The sequence below is a fragment of the Lampris incognitus genome, chromosome 17 (genome assembly GCF_029633865.1).
Source record: "Lampris incognitus isolate fLamInc1 chromosome 17, fLamInc1.hap2, whole genome shotgun sequence".
In the NCBI taxonomy this organism is placed as follows: Eukaryota; Metazoa; Chordata; class Actinopteri; order Lampriformes; family Lampridae; genus Lampris; species Lampris incognitus.
In genome coordinates this window covers 29060347-29084324 of record NC_079227.1, presented here as the reverse complement: position 1 = coordinate 29084324, position 23978 = coordinate 29060347, and the positions used below count along the sequence as shown (strand labels likewise).

General features: G+C 41.5%; 2 protein-coding genes and 1 long non-coding RNA gene across 4 annotated transcripts; 2 read left to right on the top strand and 1 right to left on the bottom strand.

The window, feature by feature from the left end:
* Positions 1 to 31: 31 nt before the first annotated feature.
* Positions 32 to 15321, top strand: trim65 (tripartite motif containing 65). Of its 2 annotated transcripts, none has more exons than XM_056297173.1 (8): positions 32 to 93; positions 550 to 1006; positions 1208 to 1303; positions 1447 to 1677; positions 13044 to 13212; positions 13453 to 13542; positions 13933 to 14150; positions 14994 to 15321. In XM_056297173.1, exons 2-8 carry the CDS (start codon positions 578 to 580, stop codon positions 15300 to 15302), a joined length of 1542 nt encoding a protein of 513 aa, XP_056153148.1. In that variant the 5' UTR covers positions 32 to 93; positions 550 to 577; the 3' UTR covers positions 15303 to 15321. The 2 variants fall into 2 exon arrangements, with proteins under 2 accessions (XP_056153148.1, XP_056153149.1); XM_056297174.1 differs by lacking the exon at positions 32 to 93 and adding an exon at positions 102 to 194.
* On the top strand, positions 7269 to 9357 carry LOC130127511 (uncharacterized). The gene is made up of 3 exons (XR_008811830.1): positions 7269 to 7302; positions 7912 to 8128; positions 9148 to 9357. It is a non-coding gene; the product is annotated as an uncharacterized LOC130127511 (long non-coding RNA).
* Positions 15322 to 18470: 3149 nt separating the features above from the next.
* On the bottom strand, positions 18471 to 23334 carry wbp2 (WW domain binding protein 2). Its single transcript, XM_056297176.1, has 8 exons — positions 22987 to 23334; positions 22071 to 22179; positions 21664 to 21799; positions 21363 to 21455; positions 21110 to 21259; positions 19443 to 19565; positions 18873 to 18949; positions 18471 to 18609 (listed from the first exon to the last, which is right to left on the bottom strand). The coding sequence occupies exons 1-8, from the start codon at positions 23043 to 23045 to the stop codon at positions 18562 to 18564; spliced, it is 795 nt and encodes a 264-aa protein (XP_056153151.1). The 5' UTR covers positions 23046 to 23334; the 3' UTR covers positions 18471 to 18561.
* Between the last annotated feature and the right edge of the window lie 644 nt (positions 23335 to 23978).

Here is a 23978-nt window from a genome sequence, read left to right as displayed (position 1 = left end):
TGACGTCTGCATCATGCGTGCGACGTCACCGGTGAGGCTGACGGTACTCTGCGCTCCCACACTCAGATGATTTAGCATCAATTTGTCGAACCGGTAAGGAATAGATTTGCTGTTGTTGCTGTCGGACATTGAAGCTGTTGTCGCGGAATTTTACAACAATGTCCGTTCTACGGCCGTGTATTGCCTTTTCGATTGTGCGTATATTTTTGGATAACTTATTCCTCCCACTGTCCCTGTTGACTGACTTAAATTCAGGCTAGCTGACGTTAGCTCATCCTATTTGGCGAAGTTAACGTGTGTTAGCTTTAGCTAGCTAACGTTACGACCCCTTCTGATCAGCCATGCAATGCGCTAAAGCTGTTGTGAAGCTTATTTGCTATCAGTGTTGAGGTCAACCATTTAAGCTAAGGTTTGCTACCCTTTCCTCATTCAATACTGTACTTAACAAATTAATTCTAACGTGTAATATTAACTGTCAAAGACATTCGACAAGATAATTACTTTACCTCACTTAAATCACATCGTGACTATCCTCATTTTCTTTTACAGAGTTAAGGTGGATGCTATTTCACTAGAGATGGAGTCTCCGAATTCAAATTTGAACTGTGCCATTTGCCTGGACCATTTCCGATTCCCTGTCACCATCCCCTGTGGTCATACCTTCTGTAAAAAGTGCATAACGCGTCACTGGGACACACAAAGCAAGTCAGATGTCGAACCTCAGTGCCCATTTTGCAATGAAAAATTTCCAGCCAGGCCCATTCTCAAGCGAAACGTGTCCATCTCTATGCTGGCTGAGGCTGCAAACAGCACCAGCTCCTCTTGCAGAGAAACCGTTATGAGAGTCAGTGAGGGTGCAAGAGCTATGCTTCTATGTGATCGCCATAAGAAGCCGCTGGTGTATTACTGCAAGCAGGACAAAATGTCTGTGTGTTGCGAGTGTGCCATCTCAGAATGCAAGAACCATGTTCAAGTCTTGTTGGAGGCAGAGAGGGAGAATCAAGAGGTATGTGGTGCATTGTACTGTGAAAAGATAAATTTTTCCAACTTATGTCACTGTGTTTTTGTTTTTCCATAAACTTGGAAGTTTGAAATGATGTAGCTCCAAGTTTTTTTGGTCAAAGCACTTGACATTATTTATGATTTTAGTAACATGTAGAATAGCCCAATTAGCCCAACCCTCATTCTGATGCATTCATCTTCACAGCTGTTGTTGACTAGAAAGAGCGCAGAGGTGGGAAAACTCATGGAAGAGACGGAGAGAAATATTAGAGAACTAACGGAGAATATTGCCAAAGCGAAGGTAAACATGACAGTCCATTAAAAAAAAAAAACAGCCTTCCCCTTGTATGAAAAGAAGTAAAGACTGAAAGGCTTATTGGTATAACCATGTATGTCCCTTATCCTTAACATGCAGGTACATAATTCAGTCATTTATATTTATAGGTGACTCTACAGCAGACTTCAACTTGGGTGAATACCAAATTCTCTTCGCTAATGAAAGTGCTAGTTGAGAAGCAAGAGGCAACGGAGCACTTTATTGAAGAGGAAAAACAGGCTGCATGCTCCCAGGCAGAGGCCAGGCTAAATGAACTTCAGGAGAGGGCCCAGAAACTTCGAGAGTGCCAAGACGAAATTGCAGCCCTACACAACCTTTCGGACACCCAGCTCATAAAGGTTTGCCTTACTGTGTTCTGAGTTTCACTGTTAGACATTGTAGTGGGGATATGACCAACAGCTTGAACATTTAGATCTGTGACAATAACAGAAACATAAAGTTAAAACTTAATTAAGCGGAGGTAGAGCAGGTACATACAGAAACTTAATTGGTCATATGATCCTTGACATCAAAACACATTTGTATGAACTCTTGAGTGGGTTCATAAAAGATGCTTTAAATGACGCTAACATTTGTTCAAAGTTGACAACAAGGTGGGTTCTTGAGGTCATTGATACTCAATGATGTGAATTTAATTCTGCTAAGAATGTTTTCTTTTTATGTTAACTTGTGGCACTGATATGTGCAGTAGTTGCCTTACTTAAGTGTTCCTTGTGATGGCTTCAAAAGCAGCTCTGCTCTTGCAACATTGGCTAGATCACATGGCTGTCTTTGCAATTCGGTTGTTGCCAGGGTACTGTTGTCACAGGACCAAAAAACAATACCTTTCCTTGTAGATCACATTGTCACCAAGGGTTTTAGTAGGAGCTTCCTGCCTGGGCAGATGTGGTGGCTCTGACACAGTCTTTATGCAGTCAGTGGTCAGATGAATCTCAGGGAAGGGCGTAGCTTTTAGTTACGATGTCCTCATTATCAGTCATAATGGATTCATTTACCTGACCTCTTTTGTCTTCATGTGGAATGTTGAGGCATTACTGACATGAGCAATTGGATAATAAGATTGTGCAAGCTTACCTCATATTGTTAACCAAAGGTTACAAAACGGGTAACGAAAATTGAATTGAATTATTAGAAAATAGCTACTTTCTTTAGCAAAGCATCCATCATACACGAACTTCACTGACCGAAGAAATGTAATGACAATCTTTAATTAGATGTCAATGGGTGAAAGCTCTGTTACAGTAGTAGGAGGAGTGAAATTATGCCCTTCAACTAGCTCCACAAACTTGCCTCAACTCAAATCAGTTCTCTCTGAAAGGTATTCACAAATCTTTGATTTGTTCATCCAACTAGGGAACAAAATCCTGTGGATGGTAACAGTTGTGGTTAGCATACAAGTAATATTTTTGATTACACAACGAAACGCTAAAAATGATCTCTTTGTAGCAGGATACCATTTTTTATTAAGATCAAAAAATCCTTGTCCAAGGACTGTCGGCTACTATATAGGCATGTACTCTCAGACAAAAGTGACACTTGAGAACCAAAACTAATGTTGTGATGAATTTAGACGACCTAAACCTATACTGACATTAGGGTTTCATTTTATTTGTTCCCTGATACCATCTTAAGCACTGAACTCCCACAAAGAGTCGTGCATGCAGCTTTACTCCTACCAAGCACTACATCTGCTCCTTTCACTTGTTAGTGCCCATCTCTGCTATCGGACTGTTTGGTTGGAATAAAAACTGGCAAACAGATGGCTCTCCCTGGCACACAGTTGGAGATCACAAAATACCCATGGACATGTACACATATAATTTTAACACGGAGATTAATGGTTTCCCCTCATAAACTCTTATTCTCTCTATAATACATCAATTACTTGCTTTATAATTGCGGGTAATCACATAGCTAATTTGTGCTCAATCTGATCCCATTGTTTTTCTTTGGTCATCAGGATAACATGTCAGCTTAAGCCACAGCACGAGTATTAGAACGCTTAAGTGAAGTCAAAGAAATATTGTGAAATGTGGAAAAAAATGTATTTTTGTCACCTATTATTTATGAGGCGTGGAATGTAAAGTGGTGCACGCTGAAATCAACAGCAGCATTTCGCCACATTTAGATCCAAACAACATTTAAAAAAGTGGTGTACGTTTTTTAAAGTCACTTTACCAGATTTGCCGCAACATTTGTGAACTTTGTCATATTTTCTTGTAAAAAATATAAATCAGTGTTAAATCTAAATGGTAAATCTAGATGTTAAATTCAAATGTTAAATCTAAATCGGTCGCTGAATGTTGAGCTAAATTTTTAGAAGACATGCAAATAGCCCACGCGCTATTGGAGTACAGCACGTAAAGCCCCGCCCACAGCACTGACCAGTGATGGGTAGGTGAAACGGGGGTGGTGCCTCATGGCCTGTGTCAGTGTTATGTGCCTCATGTGCGCTCTTGTCAGCTCGCATTGGGTAATTTTGTAACTTTTTGGATAAACTAGCAAAACCGTAACCTAAAAAATTGTTAACCTATTCTGGGCCTTAACCCCAAGATTAAACCTACAGGAGACCTCACGTCTAACTGTAACTTCAAACAGAGGATTTTTTTTCTTTTTTGCTATCATCAAGTTACGAAGATACACTTCGGTTTTTGCTCCTTGTACTGCTGGTACGGCTGCAACTGCGACTAGATTTCCCTGCAGAGTTTCAAATGACTTTTACTTGACTGTTGATAAATTCTCATATCGACCGTCATAACGTTGTACTGGAAAATATGAACAACTAAATAGCGCTAAAATGTATTGACATTTAAATGGTTTAAATTATGTCCAACAACAAAAATCTACTCAGATGGGGAGTCTACAGTCTGATATCAATGTAGTATCTTGCGTCAGTAGATGCCCAGCCCAAACGGGTTTACAAGGCAGACTATACATTTCCATGTACATAGGTGTGAGATCAAATATACAAATGATAGGAAAACATGAATGGTATATTCTGTATGCCTTCATACTTAACATGCATCAAATAAACTGATCTCATATTGTATGCATGTGTTATTCAGTTTAGTTTGCCTAATTTTCCAAGCTTTAGAAATAAAACTAGCCCATACTTTGCCACACAGTCCTACTTCTCATTTTCATTCAACCAAAATAATTCAGGATTTTTGTGCAATTTATTTTCATCATCTCCCAGGTCACAGACCAAATACACTCTACCTTCCTCACTTCCCTACTTCTAATACCAGGGGTAGGATACCTCTTTCCAGGGTGACGTAGCAGTGTTCCACACCAAAAGGTTTCTGGCCCATCTATTTCAGGGTCCTTAGCATGGAAAAGTTTCAAACTACATTTCACTTGATGCAATCACCAGAGGCAGTGCATGTTGCAACTCCTTGGGTCTCATAATTTGAATCAGAATCAACTTTATTGCCAATTGTGCTTATGCACACAAGGAATTTGACTCCGGTTTACAGCAATTTCCAGCCCTTGCATATATCACTCAAACAAAGAAAAAGAAAAAAGAAATGGAATAATAAATAGAATACTGGTGGTAAGTATATATGCACAACAGGTATGTCACTACTATACAGAATGTTGTTATGGTTGAATAATTAATAACTTACGCTCATATATTGCTTATATGTTATATTATATACTAATATAACTTTATAACTTATGGTTAGGTATTATATACTTTATACTCAAATATATACTATTATCTAATTATCTAATTATATATTTTATATACTTATGTTATAATTATAACAATAATACTTTGTAACCACTATACAGCAATTGTGTATGTATTTACAATTGTACATTTGTATTGCACATCTGGTTTAAAAAGAGGAAGTGCATATCGTGGATATGTAGGTGAGACGTGTTGACCTGAAGAGGTTGTTTGCAAAGTGTCATATTTACACAATAAGTGTCTATTATTCCACCATGCTGTTAAGTGATATATAGTATTAAGATATATTGGTGTTTGTTAAAACATGTCATTAAAAGTAACAGAGGGCCTTATCTTACATCAAGATCTACTGCTACTACTTTTGGCTGCTCCCGTTAGGGGTCGCCACAGCAAATCATCCATTTCCATCTCTTCCTGTCTTCTGCATCTTCCTCTGTCACACCAGCCACCTGCATGTCCTCCCTCACCACATCCATAAACCTCCTCTTTGGCCTTCCTCTTTTCCTCTTCCCTGGCAGCTCCATATTCAGCATCCTTCTCCCAATATACCTGGCATCTCTCCTCCACACATGTTCAAACCATCTCAATCTTGCCTCTCTTGCTTTGTCTCCAAATTGTCCAACCTGAGCTATCCCTCTAATATACTTGTTGCTAATCCTGTCCTTCGTCACTTCCAATGAAAATCTTACCATCTTAAACTCTTTCACCTCCTGTCTTTTCGTCAGTGCCACTGTCTCCAAACCATAAATCAAATCAAATCAATTTTATTTGTATAGCCCAATATCACAAATTACAAATTTGCCTCAGTGGGCTTAACAGCAACACAACATCCTGTCCTTAGACCCTCTCATCGGATAAGGAACAACTCCCTACAAAAACCCCATATAACATAGCTGGTCTCACGACCGTCTTGTAGAACTTCCCTTTAACGCTTGCTGGTACCCTTCTGTCGCAAATCACTCCTGACACTTCTCCATCCACACCACCTTGCCTGCATGCTCTTCTTCACCTCTCTTCTGCAGTCCTTGTTACTTTGAACAGTCGAGCCCAAGTATTTAAACTCATACACCTTCGTCACCTCTACTCCATGCATCTTGACCATTCCGCTGTCCTCCCTCTTGTTCACGCATCTGTATTCTGTCTTGCTCCTACTGAATTTCATTCTTCTTCTCTCCAGTGCAAACCTCCACCTCTCCAGCCTCCCCTGAACCTGCTCCTTACTCTTGCTACAGATCACAATGTCATCCACAAACATAGTCCACGGAGACACCTGCCTGATCCCGTCTGTCAACCTGTCCATCACCATTGCAAACAAGAAAGGCTTCAGAGCCGATCCTTGACGTAATCTCACCTCCACCTTGAACCCATCTGTCATTCCAACTGCACACCTCACCATTGTCACACTGCCCTCAAACATATCCTGCACCACTCCTACATACTTCTCTGCAACTTCTGACTTTCTCATACAATACCACACCTCCTCTCTCGGGACCCTGTCATATGCTTTCCTTAAATCCACAAAGACGCAATGTAACTCCTTCTGGCCTTCTCTATACTTCTCCATCAACATTCTCAAAGCGAACATCGCATCTGTGGTGGTCTTTCATGGCATGAAACCATACTGCTGCTCGCTAATTGTCACCTCTCCTCTTAACCTAGCTTCTATTACTCTTTCCCATATCTTCATGTTGTGGCTGATCAACTTTATACCTCTATAGTTACTACAGCTCTGCACATCGCCCTTATTCTTGAAAATCGGTACCAGTATACTTCTTCTCCACTCCTCAGGCATCCTCTCACTTTCCAAGATTGTGTTAAACAATCTAGTTAAAAACTCCACTGCCATCTGTCCTAAACACCTCCATGTCTCCACAGGTATGTCCTTATCTTACATTAAGATGCTAAGCCTATACGGGTATACAAGGCACACAAAAGAATTATTTCCATGTTCACAGATGCGAGACCAAATATACAAATTATAGGAATACTTTAATAGAATATTATGTATACGTTCCTATATTACATACATCTGCACAAATAGATCATCTCAAATTGAATGCATATCTTCAATGTACTGATACCCCACCATATTTCACATCCTGCCTGTATGAAGAGTTCCCTGTGTGTGTGTGCGTGGAGGCACATGTATATCTCTCCTGCTGCGGCAGCATCTCACCCATCTGCAAGAGGCAAAACAAAAATACAGTCCATTAATTGAATAAAGAAGTGCGAAGGCAAAAAGGCCGGTGGAATGTCTGCATACATAAAGGTGAATTCACATTCTTATGGGCAGTCTGTCTTTTTCTTGGCACAATGTTTTAGTAACACAACACTCCACTACAGACTTACCAGTGTGTTGACAGATGTATGTTCTACCTGACATAGATTTCGGCACATTTTGGAGAGGATCAGATTCACATCCTTGGGCTGCAAGACGAGAGGAAATATCTGTTAGAACACAATTCTATGCTAGATATTTTATTCCCTGGTTTTGCCCACCGTGTATAGCCTCACTGAAATTAATACAATCAAATGTCTCCAGGTTTTCAAATAAATATGAATCATCAGTTAACTTCATTTCCTCTCTGAATGCAAGTTTTGCAGATTTGATGCACTGTGGTATGTTCTCCTTTCCCATTTGTCCATAAACAGTGTTCTCTTGTCCTCCTAACTCCATCCACCATGCTTTCTCCTCCTCCCCTGTATCCATCTACCATGCTCTCTCCTCCCCCTCTGTATCCATCCATCATGCTCTCTCCTTTGAGTCCATCCACCACCTCTCCTCTATCATAAAGGATGTCTAGGGTGAGATATGGAGACTGTGTATACATTGGAGGGAGAGAATCTAATGAGTGATTGGTGCATTTAAAAATGGCAGACGTGTTTGCAGGGTAGGAAAGACACCTGAGATGCTCCGCACTCACACGATGGCCCTCTGAGATCCACAGAGTAAAAGATGTGAGGTTGCTGACTCCTGACTAAACATGTACTATCATCTCTGTCCATGATATCCTGGGCGCCGAAATGGGAAGCAGAACTGGTGCCCTTCAAACAGTGCAGAACCACATTTCTTGGCTGGTTTTGTAGGAAGACTGGTACGTCCCTATTGGAGCCTTTGTGGCTTGTTGTATATCAGGAATTCAACCTCTCATAATCTTTGATTTATTTTTTTTCCAGGAATAAAATCTAACAATAGTCTCAGCTAGATGAAACAGTCCCAGTACCTTAGATTTTCAGGTAAAAAACCTTGAGGTTTTTGTCCATGGTTTCGACACCATTGTTGGTGGTCACTGAAACATTAAATACCTCAGGAGCCATAAGCTCAGCACCATTTCTGAAAAGGAACCAGAAAAAAAAAATATAATTCTGTCTCACTGGACAGTGAAGATTTTGATTCCTTAACACTTTTGGGTATATTTTATGGATTTTGGGCTGCTGATCACAAAAATCACCTTTAAAATGTCCTATCACATACTGTTTTGTAGAGATAACATTTTTTTTTACATTTCCCATCATATTTTAAGTCTACTAGTGTATTGCTCACAAAGCACGCTGTTTTGGTCAGTCCAAGCGTGCCTGGGCATGCAGTCAGTGTAGGTGCTATGCACTGTTGTCTTAGGCATACCTGGGCATGCTTAGTCAGGTTAGATGCTGGTAGACAGGCTGTAAAAGCTGCTCACATTTACAGATGCTGTTTGGACGCATGTTGATGCACATGTTCTTCAGGCAATAACAAAGTGAGCATACTTAACAATAGAATTTATTATCTTCAGGAAGATACAGCAGAAATAATACAGCTGTGATACATTCTGTTACACCAGTACCGAGTATACGCTTAAGGCTCAAAGACGCAACGTGACTGCACTTATTAAGAAAGCCTATGAGCTCTACTTCGGATGTAAAATTGGTGACCAAGAGAAACCCTGGGCTCCTCACATTTGTTGTGCAACGTGCAGTCAACCTGAGAGCTTGGCTCAGAGGTACTCGAAGTCGATGCCATTTGCAGTCCCAATGATATGGCGAGAACAGAAGGATCACATGACGGACTGACCAATGTATCTGGCTTCTCTACTAAAAATAAGAAATCTATTGAATACCCCCAATCTGCCTTCAGCCATCAGATCAGTGCCACATGATGACAGTTTGCCAGTACCGAAGCCACTACAGGCATGGAGCCTAGAAGAGGCAGATGAAGATGCCCCAATGCATGAACCAGATGTGGAAAATGACACTGATCCAGGTGTTGAACCCTTTATGCCTGGTTATCCTCATCTGATAACACAGTCAGAATTAAATGACCAGGTCAGGGTCTTACATTTGTCAAAAGCTGAAGCAGAACTCCTCAAGATTGCTATTCAAGATTGCAAGAATGAGGTTTGCTGTCACTAGGTACAAAAATTTCTATCTTTCGGAGCCGTCAAGAACATTTAACAGACTTCTTTACGCAGGTTGACAACCTCTGTTTCTGCACTGACACTGATGGATTGTTCATGGCTTTGGGTTATGTGCATGACCCACAACAATAGCATCATTTTATAGATTCGTCAAAGTTAAGCCTGAAAGCTGTCCTGTTACACAATAGCAATGTCCACCCTTCAGTAGCCATTGGCTATGCAGTACACATGAAAGAAACCTACAATAACATGGAACTGTTGTTGAAACAGATACAGTACAACAATTACAACTGGAACATCTGTGGTGATCTAAAAGTATTGGCACTGTTACTAGGAACGTAGCTTGGATATACAAAGTACTGTTGCTTCCTTTGTGGATGGGATAGCCATGCTAAAGAGTCACATCACATTAAAAAGAACTGGCCGCTCCGTAAGCATTTTGTTCCAGAGCAGAAAAGTGTGGCACATAGACCACTTGTCGACCCAACGAAGATATTTCTGCCTCCTTTTCATATAAAACTCGGATTGATGAAAAGTTTTGTGAAAGCAATGAACAAAGAAGGTGATGGATTTTTGCTATGTAAGACAGATGTTTCCAAGAATAACCGATGCCAAGATTAAGGAAGACATTTTAGTTGGTCCACAAATCAGACAGGTCATCAATGACAGGGTGTTAGAAGATCTGATAGTGGGGCCAGACAACATAGCATGGAAGGCATTTAAGGATGTTGTTGAGAATTTTCCTGGTAACTACAGAGCACCATTGGGCTGTTTGACAACATGCTTAAAGCATACATTACAAGGGCTCCGTCCACCATCTGCAGTTGGTACAAAATGCCGCTTCTCAGCTCATTGCTGGGACAGAGGCATGACCATATCACTCCTGTGCTTGCCTCCCTACACTGGCTCCCTGTTCTATTTGGAATTGATTTTAAAAATTTACTGCTCACTTTTAAGACTTTAAATGGTCTTCCTTCCACATACATTTGTGATTTGTTGACCTGGTATATGCCCCCTCAACCATTAAGATCTACAGATGGAGCCCTGCTGGTTATTCCCAGGTTCCAGTTTGTTACGAAGGGTGATCGGGCTTTTGCTGTTAGAGCCGCCACACTATGGAACTCTCTTCCTGTTAACTAAATCTCATCTTAAACTTTTTTTTTAAAATAAAAGCTTTTACAAATGTCTGATTGTTTTTATTCATACTGTTTATTTTTTCTCTTACTTATTTCAATTCAATTCAATTTATTGTCATCAAGACAATATGTGCAGGCACATGTAAAAATGAAATAAGGGCTGTGGCTTTGCCAAACAGTGCAAGACAGACATATAAGATATACACAGATGAAGACCAAAAGCTAAAAATAAGTTAAAAAAGAGCATGAGTAAAAAATATTTAAAAACATCCACAGACCTTCAGTGGGTAGCCAGGTTCAGGTGGGCAACAGCTTGGGGAAAGAAGCTGTTTTTGAGCCTGGTAGTGCGGGCTCTGAGGCTCCTGTACCACCTCCCAGAGCACAGGGGGGAGAACAGTCCATGGTTGGGGTGGGTGGGATCTCTGCTGATGCTGAGACCCCTTCGAAGGCAGCTTTTGTGACAAATGTCTTTTATGACGGAGCTGGGTACCGGTGATATGCTGGGCCGCCTTGATGACCCGCTGCAGAGCTTTCTGGTCTACTGATGTGCAGTTGCTGTACCACACTGAGATGCAGCTGGTCAGGATGCTCTCTGGTACAGTGGTAGAAGTTGGTGAGAATTATGGGGGCTAGATGGGCGCTCCTCAGCCTCCTCAGGAAATGCAGGCATTGTTGGGCCTTTTTCACAAGGGCCTGGGTGTTTGATGTCCAGGAAAGTTCCGCGCTGATGTGGATTCCAAGGAATTTAAAGCTGGAGACACGCTCCACTTCCACCCCATTGATGTGTATGGGGGAGTGGCTGCAGCTTCTAGACCTCCTGAAGTCCACAATCAGCTCCTTCATCTTCTGCACATTGAGAACAAGATTGTTGGTAGTGCACCGTGACGTGAGGTGCTGACTCTCATCCCTGTAGGCTGTCTTGTCATTGTTGGTGATACGGCCAATGACTGTGGTGTCATCTGCAAACTTGTCATTACATTTGAAGGGTGAGTTGGCAGGCAGTCATGGGTAAAGAGGGAGAAAAGGAGGGGGCTCAGAACACAGCCTTGAGGGGCACCTGTGCTGAGGGTCAGGGCGGAGGAGTTGTAGTCACCTAACCTAACAGACTGAGGTCTGTTGGTCAGGAAGTCCAGGGTCCAGTTACAGAGGGAGGGGTTGAGGCCAAGGGAGATGACTTTGGTGGTTAGTTTAGCGGGGATGATAGTGTTGAAGGCAGAGCTATAATCTGTAAACAGCATTCAGATGTATGTGTTTTTAGTGTGTCAGAAGGTGGGTCAGAACAAAATGCAGGGCAGTGGCAATGGCGTCTTCCGTAGACCTTTTGGGACGGTAGGCAAACTGATGTGGGTCGAATGTGGGGGGGGGGGGGGATAATGTTTTTGATGTGAGCCAGAACCAATCTCTCAAAGCACTTAATGGCAATGGGGGTGAGGCGCTATGGGTCGGGAGTAACTCAGACACGTGGGTGTTGTTTTCTTGGGGACAGGAATGATAGAGGTGGTCTTAAAGCATGTAAAGCATTTTATTTGGTCTTACTCTTATTTTTGCTTTGTCTGATTTTATTTTTTTGAAAAGCACTTTGTAACATTTTAGAAAAGTGCTACATAAATAAACTTATTACAAGGAGCAAGGAGCAAAAATCAGTTCGTAAATCTATGATCACAAAAAAATCATCTGTGTTTGAAGTTACACTGTAGGTTTAATCTTGCGGTTAAGACAAAGATTAAGTTAATAAACAACGTTTTAGGTTACGGTTTAGCGAGTTTATCCGAAAGTTGGGAAACGACCCAATGCGGGGTGAGGCACGTGTGACGCAGGCCATAAGGCACCGCCCCCTTGTTTCTCCTACTGATCCCTGGTCAGTGGTGTGGGCGGGGCTTTATGCGCTGTACTCCAATAGAGCGTGGGCTATTTGCATATTTTCTAAACATTTAGCTTTACATTCAGCGACCCATTTAGATTTAAGATTTAGATTTATCATTTAGTATTTAGATTTTACATTTAACATTTACATTTAAATTTAACATTTAGGTTGAACATTAATCATTTAGATTTAAAATTTAGATTTAACGTTTACATTTAACATTTACATTTAGATTTCACATTCGATTTTACATTTAACACTTGGATTTAGATTTAACATTCAACATTTAGGTTTTTATTTTTTACAAGAAAAGTTAATTTGTCAAAGTGCACAAATATTGCTGTAAATTTGGTAAAAAAGTGGCTTTAAAAATTCACACCACTTTTTTAAATTTGTTTTTTTCCTTTTTGAGCTAAATGTGGCAAAATGTTGCTGTTGATTTCAGTATGCGCCACTTTACAATCAGTGCCCCATAATTATTGTTATTATTATTATTGTTGTTGTTGTCATTACCGTCTCTATGAAGTCTAAACATGAACACCCCAGAGCTTAGAATCTCTGAATGGCTAAAACCTGTGTTCATTGACCCCAAGAAAATCTTTCGATTTCTTGGCAGGAATCAGTGTTGGTTGAGGTTCCACGTTTCAAGGATATTCCTGTAGATGTAACCCCTAACCTGCAGGAGCGACTAAATGGGGTCACAGATGTGCTTTCTCGGGTCTCCAAGCTGGTATCTGAGGATCTCGAGAAAGCTGTGAGCACCGCCATGGGTCAGGATAAGCAAGGTGACATGAGTTCTGGTTTGACGTTTTCTCAACTGTATTTTAGCTAGTTAGACATCTTGAGCCTGCAGCAGCGGTGATTTTGAGTGGTTGTAGAGTGAGGAACAAAAAATTGATTGAATAATAATAATAATAAGGTAAAATAATATTTTCTGTTTCTTTTCCCTTCATCCCTTGTTCATTCTTCTGCCACTTTTGCCTATCTTCACTCTGTTTTCTCATGTTTGGTCATGTGGGCTCCAGCCTCACCTCAGGACAAGCGCCCGGTCCTGGCTGTGGTCCCCAGCCCTGCTGCTCCATCCCACCCTGGTGGGAAGGAGGGTCTCAGTGCTTGTAAGCATTAAGTCACATTTCACTACCTATACACTCTACACATTTAGCTGACACCCTTATGAAGAGCAGCTTACAATATCTGCCACAGTAGAATAATTCAATGCCTCGTTTAACAATATTACAAGCATGGAATAGTAATTAATGTATTAGTGTTTATATTCCAAGCCAACTTCATCCATTGTCTTTGTTTTTCTATTTAGATTTGGAATGTAGGGGATGGGTGTATAATTTGTGTCAAATAGTAGCGTTTTGGGCATTTTTGCCAATGATATTTCAGCACAAGAGTTGTTTAAGGAGATCCAACCAGTTATTGTAGCTCTTGCTGTAGAATCGGCATCAGGCTTTCCTTTAATCTTGCCATTGATTCCATTTTGATAATTGTCATTACAGACAGATGTTCCCTGACCTTTGACCCTCGCACAGCCAACAGTCATCTGCTCCTATCCCAGGAAAACCGGAGGGCAGAACACCTGACCTCCGGACCGCGTCCTGTCCCAGCCCACGACGCCCGCTTTGACCACACCTGGCAGGTGCTGTGTTTTCAGGGCTTTACCCATGGGCAGCACTACTGGGAGCTGGATGTGTCCAAGCCCTGGGCCTACCTTGGGGTAAACAAGCCATGCATTTTGTGATTGCAGATTCTGTCATTTGAAAAAGCATCAGTCATAAAAGTTTGGAATCTTAAAAGTTTTGTGAACATTGTAAGAAAGCATTTTAAATCGTTTAGTTGTAGCACTTAATGAGGTAATTGAGATTTCATTTAACCCTCCACCCCTCCTAACTCATGCTTTTGCAAATAACAACAGCTGCACAACATTGGCAGAAAATCCCTTTGCAGTTTGTAAGTTGACCTGGCAGGTTCTGCTACTGCACTTGGGGATTTCGTTCACACCAAATAGTCTGGTAGGGATTTCATAAGATGCTCTCCCCATGCTTGCTTATTCAAAGGAATCTTATTTTTAGGAGGGGGTCTCATTCACTGCATTATGCACGTGGTAAGATTACACTGTGCAAGCGTGAGCCATCTAGGTATGGACTGCATAAATGTGTTTCTACTGTTGGGGATGGCGCGTTACTTGCTGAACAAATTATTTTCCAGCAGTCCCAGAAGGTAGCCTCCATGGTATTCTCAACCATTAAACACACCCTCAGTATTGTCATAAAAGCACGTTGAACCTACTTCGGTCCAGCTGTTACTAGGCAACATTTGGTCTTGTTAACTGAATAGTGTGATTACAGTATTGATACATGCTGGCACTGTCAGTTTGCAGTATTTTCATTTTCAGCAGTTCTGGAAAAAATTCAGCACGTCACGTAGATAACTGTTTGGGAGAGAATGTAACTGTGTTTAATGTCAACATAATGAAGGAGGGTTTTGTTTGGGTTTTTTTGCCACTCCTTCACCATTGTATCATTGTGCCACTCCAACCCTCGGGTCCATTTCCCTTCAGGTAACCTATGAGGCCATTCCCAGGAAGGAGAAAGGGAAGAGGTGCATGGTTGGGATGAACGAGCTCTCTTGGAGCCTGCAGCTGGACGAGGGGCAGCTCATCGCCTGGCACAATGGCCGCAGGGAGACCTTGTCGGGCCACTCCACACACAGCCGTATTGGCATGCTGTTGGATTACGAGGCAGGAACACTGACCTATTTTGGAGATGGGCAGACCCGGCTCCATGCATTCCACTGTGCCTTCACTCACAAGCTATTCCCCGCGTGTTGGATAGGGGAGGGCGTCAGCATCACCCTCTGCTCCACATGAGGTGGCTCATGAGGAGTAGGACGAAAATAAAGAAGGGTTACACTGATAACTGATAACCTGAAAAGAAAGTACTACTAAATATGGACCCTAGTTGTCTTGGGGTAGGAGATGCCCTTAACTGGAGATTCAAGAGATTTTTTTTCTTCCTTTTTCCTTAATTTCATCTATAACTGCTTTTATTTTCCTGTTTTAACTAGAAGTGACTGTGTGAAAGGTGCATCCTCTCCCAGCAACTGGCTAATTTGACCTTTGGATAATTAGTTTTGTTTTTCTACATTATGGCAACAGTTCACTTGAGGCAGTGGTCAAGAACTCTGAACATGAATAGCTGTAGGGTGTAGAGATCCTAGTTTTAAAGGCCAGCACTTTCTCCCCTTTTTAGGATATAATCTGGGGTTTTAGGTAGATACGATTTCTTTTTCAGATAGGGAAGAGCAAGATACACAGATCAGCATTGCTACATAAACACTATGTTTAGCCTACTTGTTCTACACATGATTTTTTAAGATTGTACTTGATGTACTGCTCGGCAACAAATCACCGGTCAGTGGGCATTTACAGTTAGGCCTTGAAGGAGGCAAAATGGCTCAAATCATGAAATCATACAGCAATCAGTGATCCATACAATATCATGAACACATTTCTTGCGTTTGCAAACAGAACTGGACCATGAGCACTGATCGAACTCATAGGAGGAGTCTACATTTTTAGTGAAATTTAATCTCTTCCTCTGATGGAGAGACGATCACTAGGCTAGCTGTCTCAGACTAGGAAGCTAAAGCTCATGAACATAGAAATTTAACTGCTTTTTGTTTTGTCAATACTAGCTTTCTATGAATGCTGGACATCCCCTCGTTTTCCCTGAACCCAGCTTGGAAACAGAACAAACAGATGGTATTGTCACAGACACACTTACAGTTGGTCATAAAATACATGCACAGTAAGACTGAGCAAGCTGATGCTGCCTTTCATAGGTGACACTGTGTTGAAACCTTATTTTGTGCATTTTGTCATACAGTAAGTTCTTGTCAGAGCCAAAAGTGTCTCTTGCTTTGTTCATCTCAGGATCCCAGCTTGTGGCTGAACACTGTCTTTATCCAGTCCGCTTCTGCATTCTGGAAATGGAATAGATCCCACTGCATAGGAAAGGAAGTCAGTTGGTCATCTGGCTTGGATGGGACACTAAACCATCCCAGGGTATAGTTATGTGAATGGGATTTTGTCCTGTTGTTTTACAACTCTTCTCATTTATTCATAAATGAAATTAGTGAAATCCTAAACACAGTAAGGTTACGTGATTGTGGATCACTATTAAGAAATATTGCTGAAAAGGGACCACTTTTTGAGCTACGTTATATTTTGGGATTTCAACAGGAAATGCACAAATCAATAGCACTGAAAATCGCAATCCCAAATCTGTGAACTGCAGTCTTGTAAAATAATCTGCTGTATTGCACAAGTGATATATGATTTATGTTTTATTGGTCTTTTGACTCATGTGCACTACGAAAGTATAACAGTTAACTCTTGAATAATCAAGACCACGAGGCTCAAGATGTCAATAAGTGTTTGGGGTACTGCTGTGAATTTGCACATCGACTGGAAGCACAAACTGTTGGGTCTAAGACTGTTGTCAGAGAAATAAGGGAAAAAAAACAACCTTTTCAGGACTGCTGTAACTCAATGACATTTCACTTTAACTCCCCTGCTGACAAGAATTGGGTCTATGTTAATGATATTGCACTGTGCTGTGTTGAAAGTGAACATTCAATAAACTCCCCTGTCAACATTTGATAAGAGCCATACAAAGCCTAGTCTAGAAATAAACACGCGGAGACACGTGTCACATTAATCAGTTCAGTTTAATTAAATCCAGTCCTTTACATACATGCAGTTTTTGCAATTGAGATCATGCTTTGTTTCGTCCAATTGACTTTTGCAATTGAAAATCATTTACTCAATAAATTAGTTGGGAATAAATATAGGTCTTTATAAATATGCACACAGCCATATCAGAGCAAACAGGCCCAATGCATAGCATTCTCAAAGTGCACAGAATCAGCCATCTGCCTTTTATTACAGATACAGTGAATAGATTAGTTAGAGGGAAGTGCTCAGATCAGATTTGAAGCCTGACCTCAAACGAGTCTCAGAAAAAAAGAAAAAAAAAACACAACCACAGAAAGTAGAAACTTAACGGTTACACAAGAGACGGGCCTCAGACAAACCAGCATTCTTTTTAATAACTCTGTTGAAGACTGAAATGTACATTACAACAGTGAGGAGTTTAAGCAGGCCGGTAGCGTATGAAAGTTTGACCATGCGTGTTCTAGAATGTTCCTAAGAATGAAAAACAGGACATGACATCATTGGGGGGACTGCTCTGCTCTCACACACAGTGAAAAGATAATCCCTCCCAGCAGTATGTACCTCGGCGCCCTGGCCCGCATTAAGCCTAATCCAGGATCAGGGATTCACTGCTGGGGCTGTACATTTTTCTCATCTTAGTGGTCTTTTCATCCACTAAACATGTCAAAACACACCAGACCACCCTTCAATTAGCTATCTACAAAAGCACATTATTTTTTAGTTTAGTGTTACTGAGAAAATATCACCTCTTCAAAGTAGATATATTAAAAGCCTGTACACAAATAAATTATAGAAAAATAAAACACTGCATTCATTTTGCCTCTAGATTAGCAAAGGAATTACCTCAGTCTAGTTTAATAGACAGTCATAGAAAACTGTAAGTGAGCTTTAAAGCATGGTTATTTCCATCACCTAGAGTGGCAGTATGCATCTGCTTTAATCAACTTGCAAGGCAACAACTAGTAAGTAAGTAGGGCTACAAAAATTTCAGTGAACTAGACAACTTTGGCCCATGACAACAATCATCGTAACTTTCAAAGACTGATTAATACTGTTGTCAATTATGTTTCAGGTCAGGGTCTTTTTATGTGCCAAACAAAAGAATGGATCTTACCAAGCATAGCTAATTACATTACGATTCAATTACAAGGAATGTTAGAGAAATACGAGTGGAGGTGAAAAGCAGAAAAGAGGGACTGAAGATGAGACCAACCGGGCCGAGTTATAGAAAAAGAGTCTGAGTAGAGGAAAACAAGCGAGGCGGTGAGATGGAGGAGACTTTGGCCCTCGTGGCATCTGGTTAACAAGGAAGAAGAGAGGAGGTAATCCAGAGGAGTAGATCAGACAGGTTACAGGTGGGAATCGGAGTTGCAGGTGGGATGAAGCACGTCTACTGGTTTTTCTTGTCTTCAGGAGGAGAGTAGGGAGGAGGCTTGTCCTGGTAAAGGGAAAAGAGTTTCAACTTGAGATGAAACACATTTTAACAAACATTCGATAATCCGTTCCTAGCCTGGGCGAAATTTATTGGCTGTGTTTTGCCCTCTTTCAACCTGCCCTGAGTGTCCCTATTCTACATGTCATTGGGCTCAACAACCACCAGCAACATAACCGTTTTAGTCCATTAAGTTATCTTGATCATTGCTAATTTTTCCTGTTCAGACATACTTTTGAGAATGTCAGCTGAAGTAAGCGGAGACTTACTTGTGGTAGGTAGACATGTGTAGGAGGGAGTGTTGCACAGCTGGCACTAGCTGCTGCTTCCGCAGCTTTGGCTTCAGCTAAAAATGAGAGAGAAGGGGGGGGGTTGGCATTAATTAAATATGGTCTTTTGAGAAATCCCTTGGACACAAGACTAGCATATCAGCCTGAAAAACCATGAATTGAATGATGAGAAAAAAGGAAATTAGGTTAAAATTAGAAATGAGAGGGATCAAACAAGCTATAGATATAACATTCAGTGGCACTGGCGGCTGCCAAAATATTCCGTTAGGAAAACAAGGACATAAAATTAAAATAGGACAGTTTTGTTTAAATTTCTACAGCTGATAGTGACTGAATAAATATGTAGTATGTTTTGTAATTTCCACCCAAACACTGGCGGAAGTGCAACATGTGAAAGTGTACCAAATGCAGTCAGTTTCACGTTTTTCCACTTCTGCCAGATAAAAATCAAGACTCCAGTGTAATGTAATCCGACTGTTCAGTTGAATAATACTGTGATCACATTCAGAGTGAATACGAGTTAAAAAACTGGTGGCTGATTCATTTCACCTGCTGATGTGGAGGGCAGGTCTGGATCATGTGTGGGCTGCTGGCCCAGCGGGGCAGAGTAGGGAGGTGGAGGCATGTAAGCTGCAGGGCCATCAAAAGCTGGGGGATTTGGGTAGAATCCACCTGAAGAAGAGGAGTATGTTAGTCATATGTTAGGTTTACTGGAAAGCCCAGTTTGGCTGACATTGATACGGTGTGTGTGCAATAATACATGAGGGGCAGTGTGTGGCTCGGCATGGTGGAAAACAAACAGTCTAGCAATGACTCAGAGAGGAATAGATGTGCAGTTCACATCATCAAGATAGCCATCTTCTGACATCCTTGAACACCCTTGGTACAAAGGCGCTACCTTGTAGACAACATAAAGCTTAACCTTACACGAGCCATGAGAAGTCACTGAACGCTTTAAGGTAATACAACATCAGATTAAAGGACGGTGCCAAATTAGCCATATCTTCATAAGAGAACCCCAAATTACTTAAATCAACAATATGTGAGGACACTTTGTACCCCCCACCCCACCCCCCAGTTGACTGTCAAACCTTTTCAGACCATTATGTCTGAAAAGGGACTCGCAAAAAGTCAAAACATGGCGAACTATTTGTCCCTTGAGACAAAAGCTTGATTTACCAGTGGGGTTTTTTTTTTTTGGGGTGGTTTTCATCGACAAACATATTAAGTAAAGCACTTAATGTTTTTACAAGTGAGCATAAAGAGATCCTTCAGGGAGACCATTAATCAGGCCTGCATTGTCACATAGAAAGAAGGATGGTACATTTTTAACAGCCCCATTGTACGTATGTATGCATGGGTAAGTGTTTTTTAATTTGTTATGCACATTGCCTGCTATAAAATTAAGCTTATTATAACTATTGTAATAATCCAAGAAGACCTACAATATCAAGTGAAGACCTACAATGTCAAGTCTTTTATGTATTACTTTTTTCACTTTTAGAGTCACATTCTCATGTGCAATATTTAGATTAGAGATGTTTGTGTGGTATTTGCACAGCAATTTGGTCATGGTTGCTATGTAAAATACCACAAAAACGTTTTTACATGTTTTATATTTTGCCGAATATACAGCTTAGAATAAGCAACTACATCTATTTTTCGTTGGCTAGCAATATTAATGCACATTATTTCCCCCCACAAGAGAGAAAATTACATGTTTTACTGGTTCTGACAAAAGCATCAATGGTTTAAACATGACCAAAGACTTATAATGAAGTTATTTTTCCCCCCCTGGATATCAGGAAAAAAATCAAATGTGTCAAAGGTATTTAGTGGCAATCTCGAAGATTCAAAATTCCAGTTGCCTTCTTCTTTGGCATACATTTCTCCCAAGAGTCATTTCAAAGCCACTAACAAGTTTGTCCACCAGAAAACAGCGTTTGTTCCATCTATCCTCTCTGGTGGACCAACCGCTGCTGGTTGACGTAAAACATGTCACTAACTTTGTGACGCTTGGGATTTTGGCGGGGAATGTCGCCACAGACAGACGTTTGTATTTCTCTGTGTTACTGCAAATGCAACGGCTTTTATCAGTGGCTGATACTGTTACCTTGTTCAGGGAAAGAAAATAACAGACATTTATTTAAATGAGAATCTTCGAGACTGCCACTAAAATTCTTGCTGATAACAGCAAAATTTGTGGCAGTGTGTACCTGGAGGAGGAGGTGGGTTGGGGTAGGAGTAGCCAGGTGGAGGTCCAGCAGGGTACATCCCATTGGCAGGGGGAGGGGGACAAGCATAGGCCCCGTTAGCCATGTAAGGGCAGCCACCAAACCCAGCAGTCACAGGCTGACCCCTGGAAGCTGAAAGACACAAGGCAAGAAAAGTAACAGTGCAAATTATGCGTGATTCCAGTAACTTAGATGAGATTAAACAACGGTCCTGTTGAATGGTTTGTAATCATACCCTGAGCTGCAACCTGCAGCATGTACTGTCCAAACTCTATGGCTCCTCCGGCAGCAAAAACCAGCTTGAAGGTAGCAGAGCCCTCCCAGCCACCTTGAAGAACAAGAAAATGACCAAAAGCAGTCCAAGCTGAATGTACTACCAACCACATTTGTGTACCAAACAGTTCACATTTTAATGTTTTATATTTTAAAATGAAGTAACTGCTATCTCTTTTGTGCATTAGCACAAACTAACTGAATGCACAAGCATACACATACCCAGGCAATACACATATGTGAGCAAACACACACATACACACCTCCAGGCTCAGCGTTGATTGCGCCTTTGATGTAATTGGCCCCAAGCACAGGCTGTTTGATCTCACAGCCCTTCATCAAGTAGAAGGGCATCATGAAGGACTGCAAAGCATCTTTCCCCTTAGCCACGAAGATCACCTGAGAGATGAAAACCTTAAACATCAGCAACTGGAAGCAACTCAGAGTCAAGCTCAGATACATGTTTTCTCTGGTGTATTTCAAAACTTGGAAGATATCCTAAGAAACTGCCGTGTTTTTAGGAGCCTTATTATAATAATAGCCTGAAGCAGATCTAGGAGCATCTCTGCAAAATTTCATTTTTATACAGTTGGTTTCAATAGTCTGTGTGATATTTTCATGCGAGGCTGATGCTAAACAAAACCTAAGATGTCTACATTATATGTCTTACCCTGTAGGGAGTTAAGTAAACGCTTCCCTTCTTACTCTTCCTAAAGGACTCGGGGAGGCTGTCAGCATCACAAAAAAGCAGCTCAACATTATCATGGTTCATCAGCACACTGGAGATAAAAATACACACAGATGATCAAAATCAATTGAGATGGCATAGTGCAATAGCAAATAGGAAAATTCACCTTGGTATGTACAGTAATGTATGAGGTTAAGTTTCCATTTTAGTTCTACAAAACTGCTACTGATGCTACCTTGTTGCTAATCTATATTTTACTTTGTCAATTACATCCTCCATCGAAGTGTTCATAACGTCTGATGAGAACAATGTCCATGAGATCATGAGGCATTGTGCAACTGTCTAGTTACAAAACCCAGCTAAGCACTACCTTACTGTAAACAGCTCCACAGTAAAAGGATTAGGCTTGGCCTGCTAATGATCTATAACGATGAGTTCTAACTTTAGACTCCAGTATGTTCGAGAAAAAGCAGCCACTGGTGATTAGTCATGTTATGCTGACTTGATCATGATCTACCAACGCTATGCAGTGGCTTGTTATGAAGCTGTCATGATGATCACACACAGCACATGCAGCAGCACTGCAGGGACTGAACTCTTGACTGCTGACAAAGTTGTTGTTAATGGCATGACAGTACCAAGCGAGTCATCCAGAAATGTGAAAATGGGTGTACCTCAGCCATAACAAGGCACGAAGAAAGAGGGAGAGGAGGGGGTGCAGAAATCTTTCAGATTTCAAATCACCTTGTCAGCCACGGCGACGTTCTAACTAGTGCAGTCACAATGCAAGCGATAATAGAAAGAGCAAGGGTTGGCGCGTTAGCTTTAGCTACAACGTCACTCACGGCGCTAGCTAGTACGGCTAACCGGACTAGATAGCTAGGCAGGCTAACGGTACCTTTCACTGTTGTTGATGATGACTCCACCGGATTCCGAGTGGTTCTGGTTCAGAGCCATGTCGATGTGCCCGCAGACCCGTCGCTGATGAGAGGTTTAAGGGCTATCCCTGTGTTCGTCGGTCGGGAATGACAGTTTGTCTCCAGCCCGTGAAGCCTGTCTCACTCCCGCTGCGTTACTACCAACTACTGTTGTCCTGTTAAGGTGCCGCCGCTGCCGCTGATGCCGCTGATGCTGCACCTGCACTTCCGCCGCGCTACTGTTCCTCCCACACCGGGATGTAACCCTATTGTCTTTTTCTTTTCTTTTTTTTTTTTTATAACTTTTTTTTAGTATAAAACGCCCTTCCTCTCCGTGGGGGATTATGACATTCGTCATATTTTTGGCAGTTCCGTTTTTTAGTCACGGAGGTGACGTTTTTGTTTTGTTTTTCTGGGGGGGGGGGGTCTGCAGCTGTAACGTTACTGTTTGGTCAACATGATAGGTTTTGATACCCCAGTTGTTCTCCCAGCTTCATCATCCACGTTAACGTTATTTCCCATTCAAACGAAAACCCGCCACACTCGCTGAGTCACAGCGTGTGTGTGTGTGTGTGTGTGTGTGTGTGTGTGTGTGTGTGTGTGTGTGTGTGTGTGTGTGTGTGTGTGTGTGTGTGTGTCTTTCCACGTGGGCGCAACCCACACAATGAAATAGCACCTGGGTGCCTATCTCCCAGTGAAGTGGGTACTTTGCCAACCTGACCACTTACAGCAACCACTTGCTCTTTCTGCACTCATTGTGGGCAGCAGTGCTCCTATCAGTAAGGGACTATGGCGCACTGTCTGTAAACATCTACAGTCAAACATACTTTTACCCATCAATAATAGCTCTTATGCAGGAACAGCAGCTGTGATCTTCCTTATAACAATGTAATGCTGACATTAAGTTATTTTTCTCAGTAGATGGGGTAGATTAAGTCTGTAAGTCAACATCTGCCTGCCTGTCTGTCTGTCT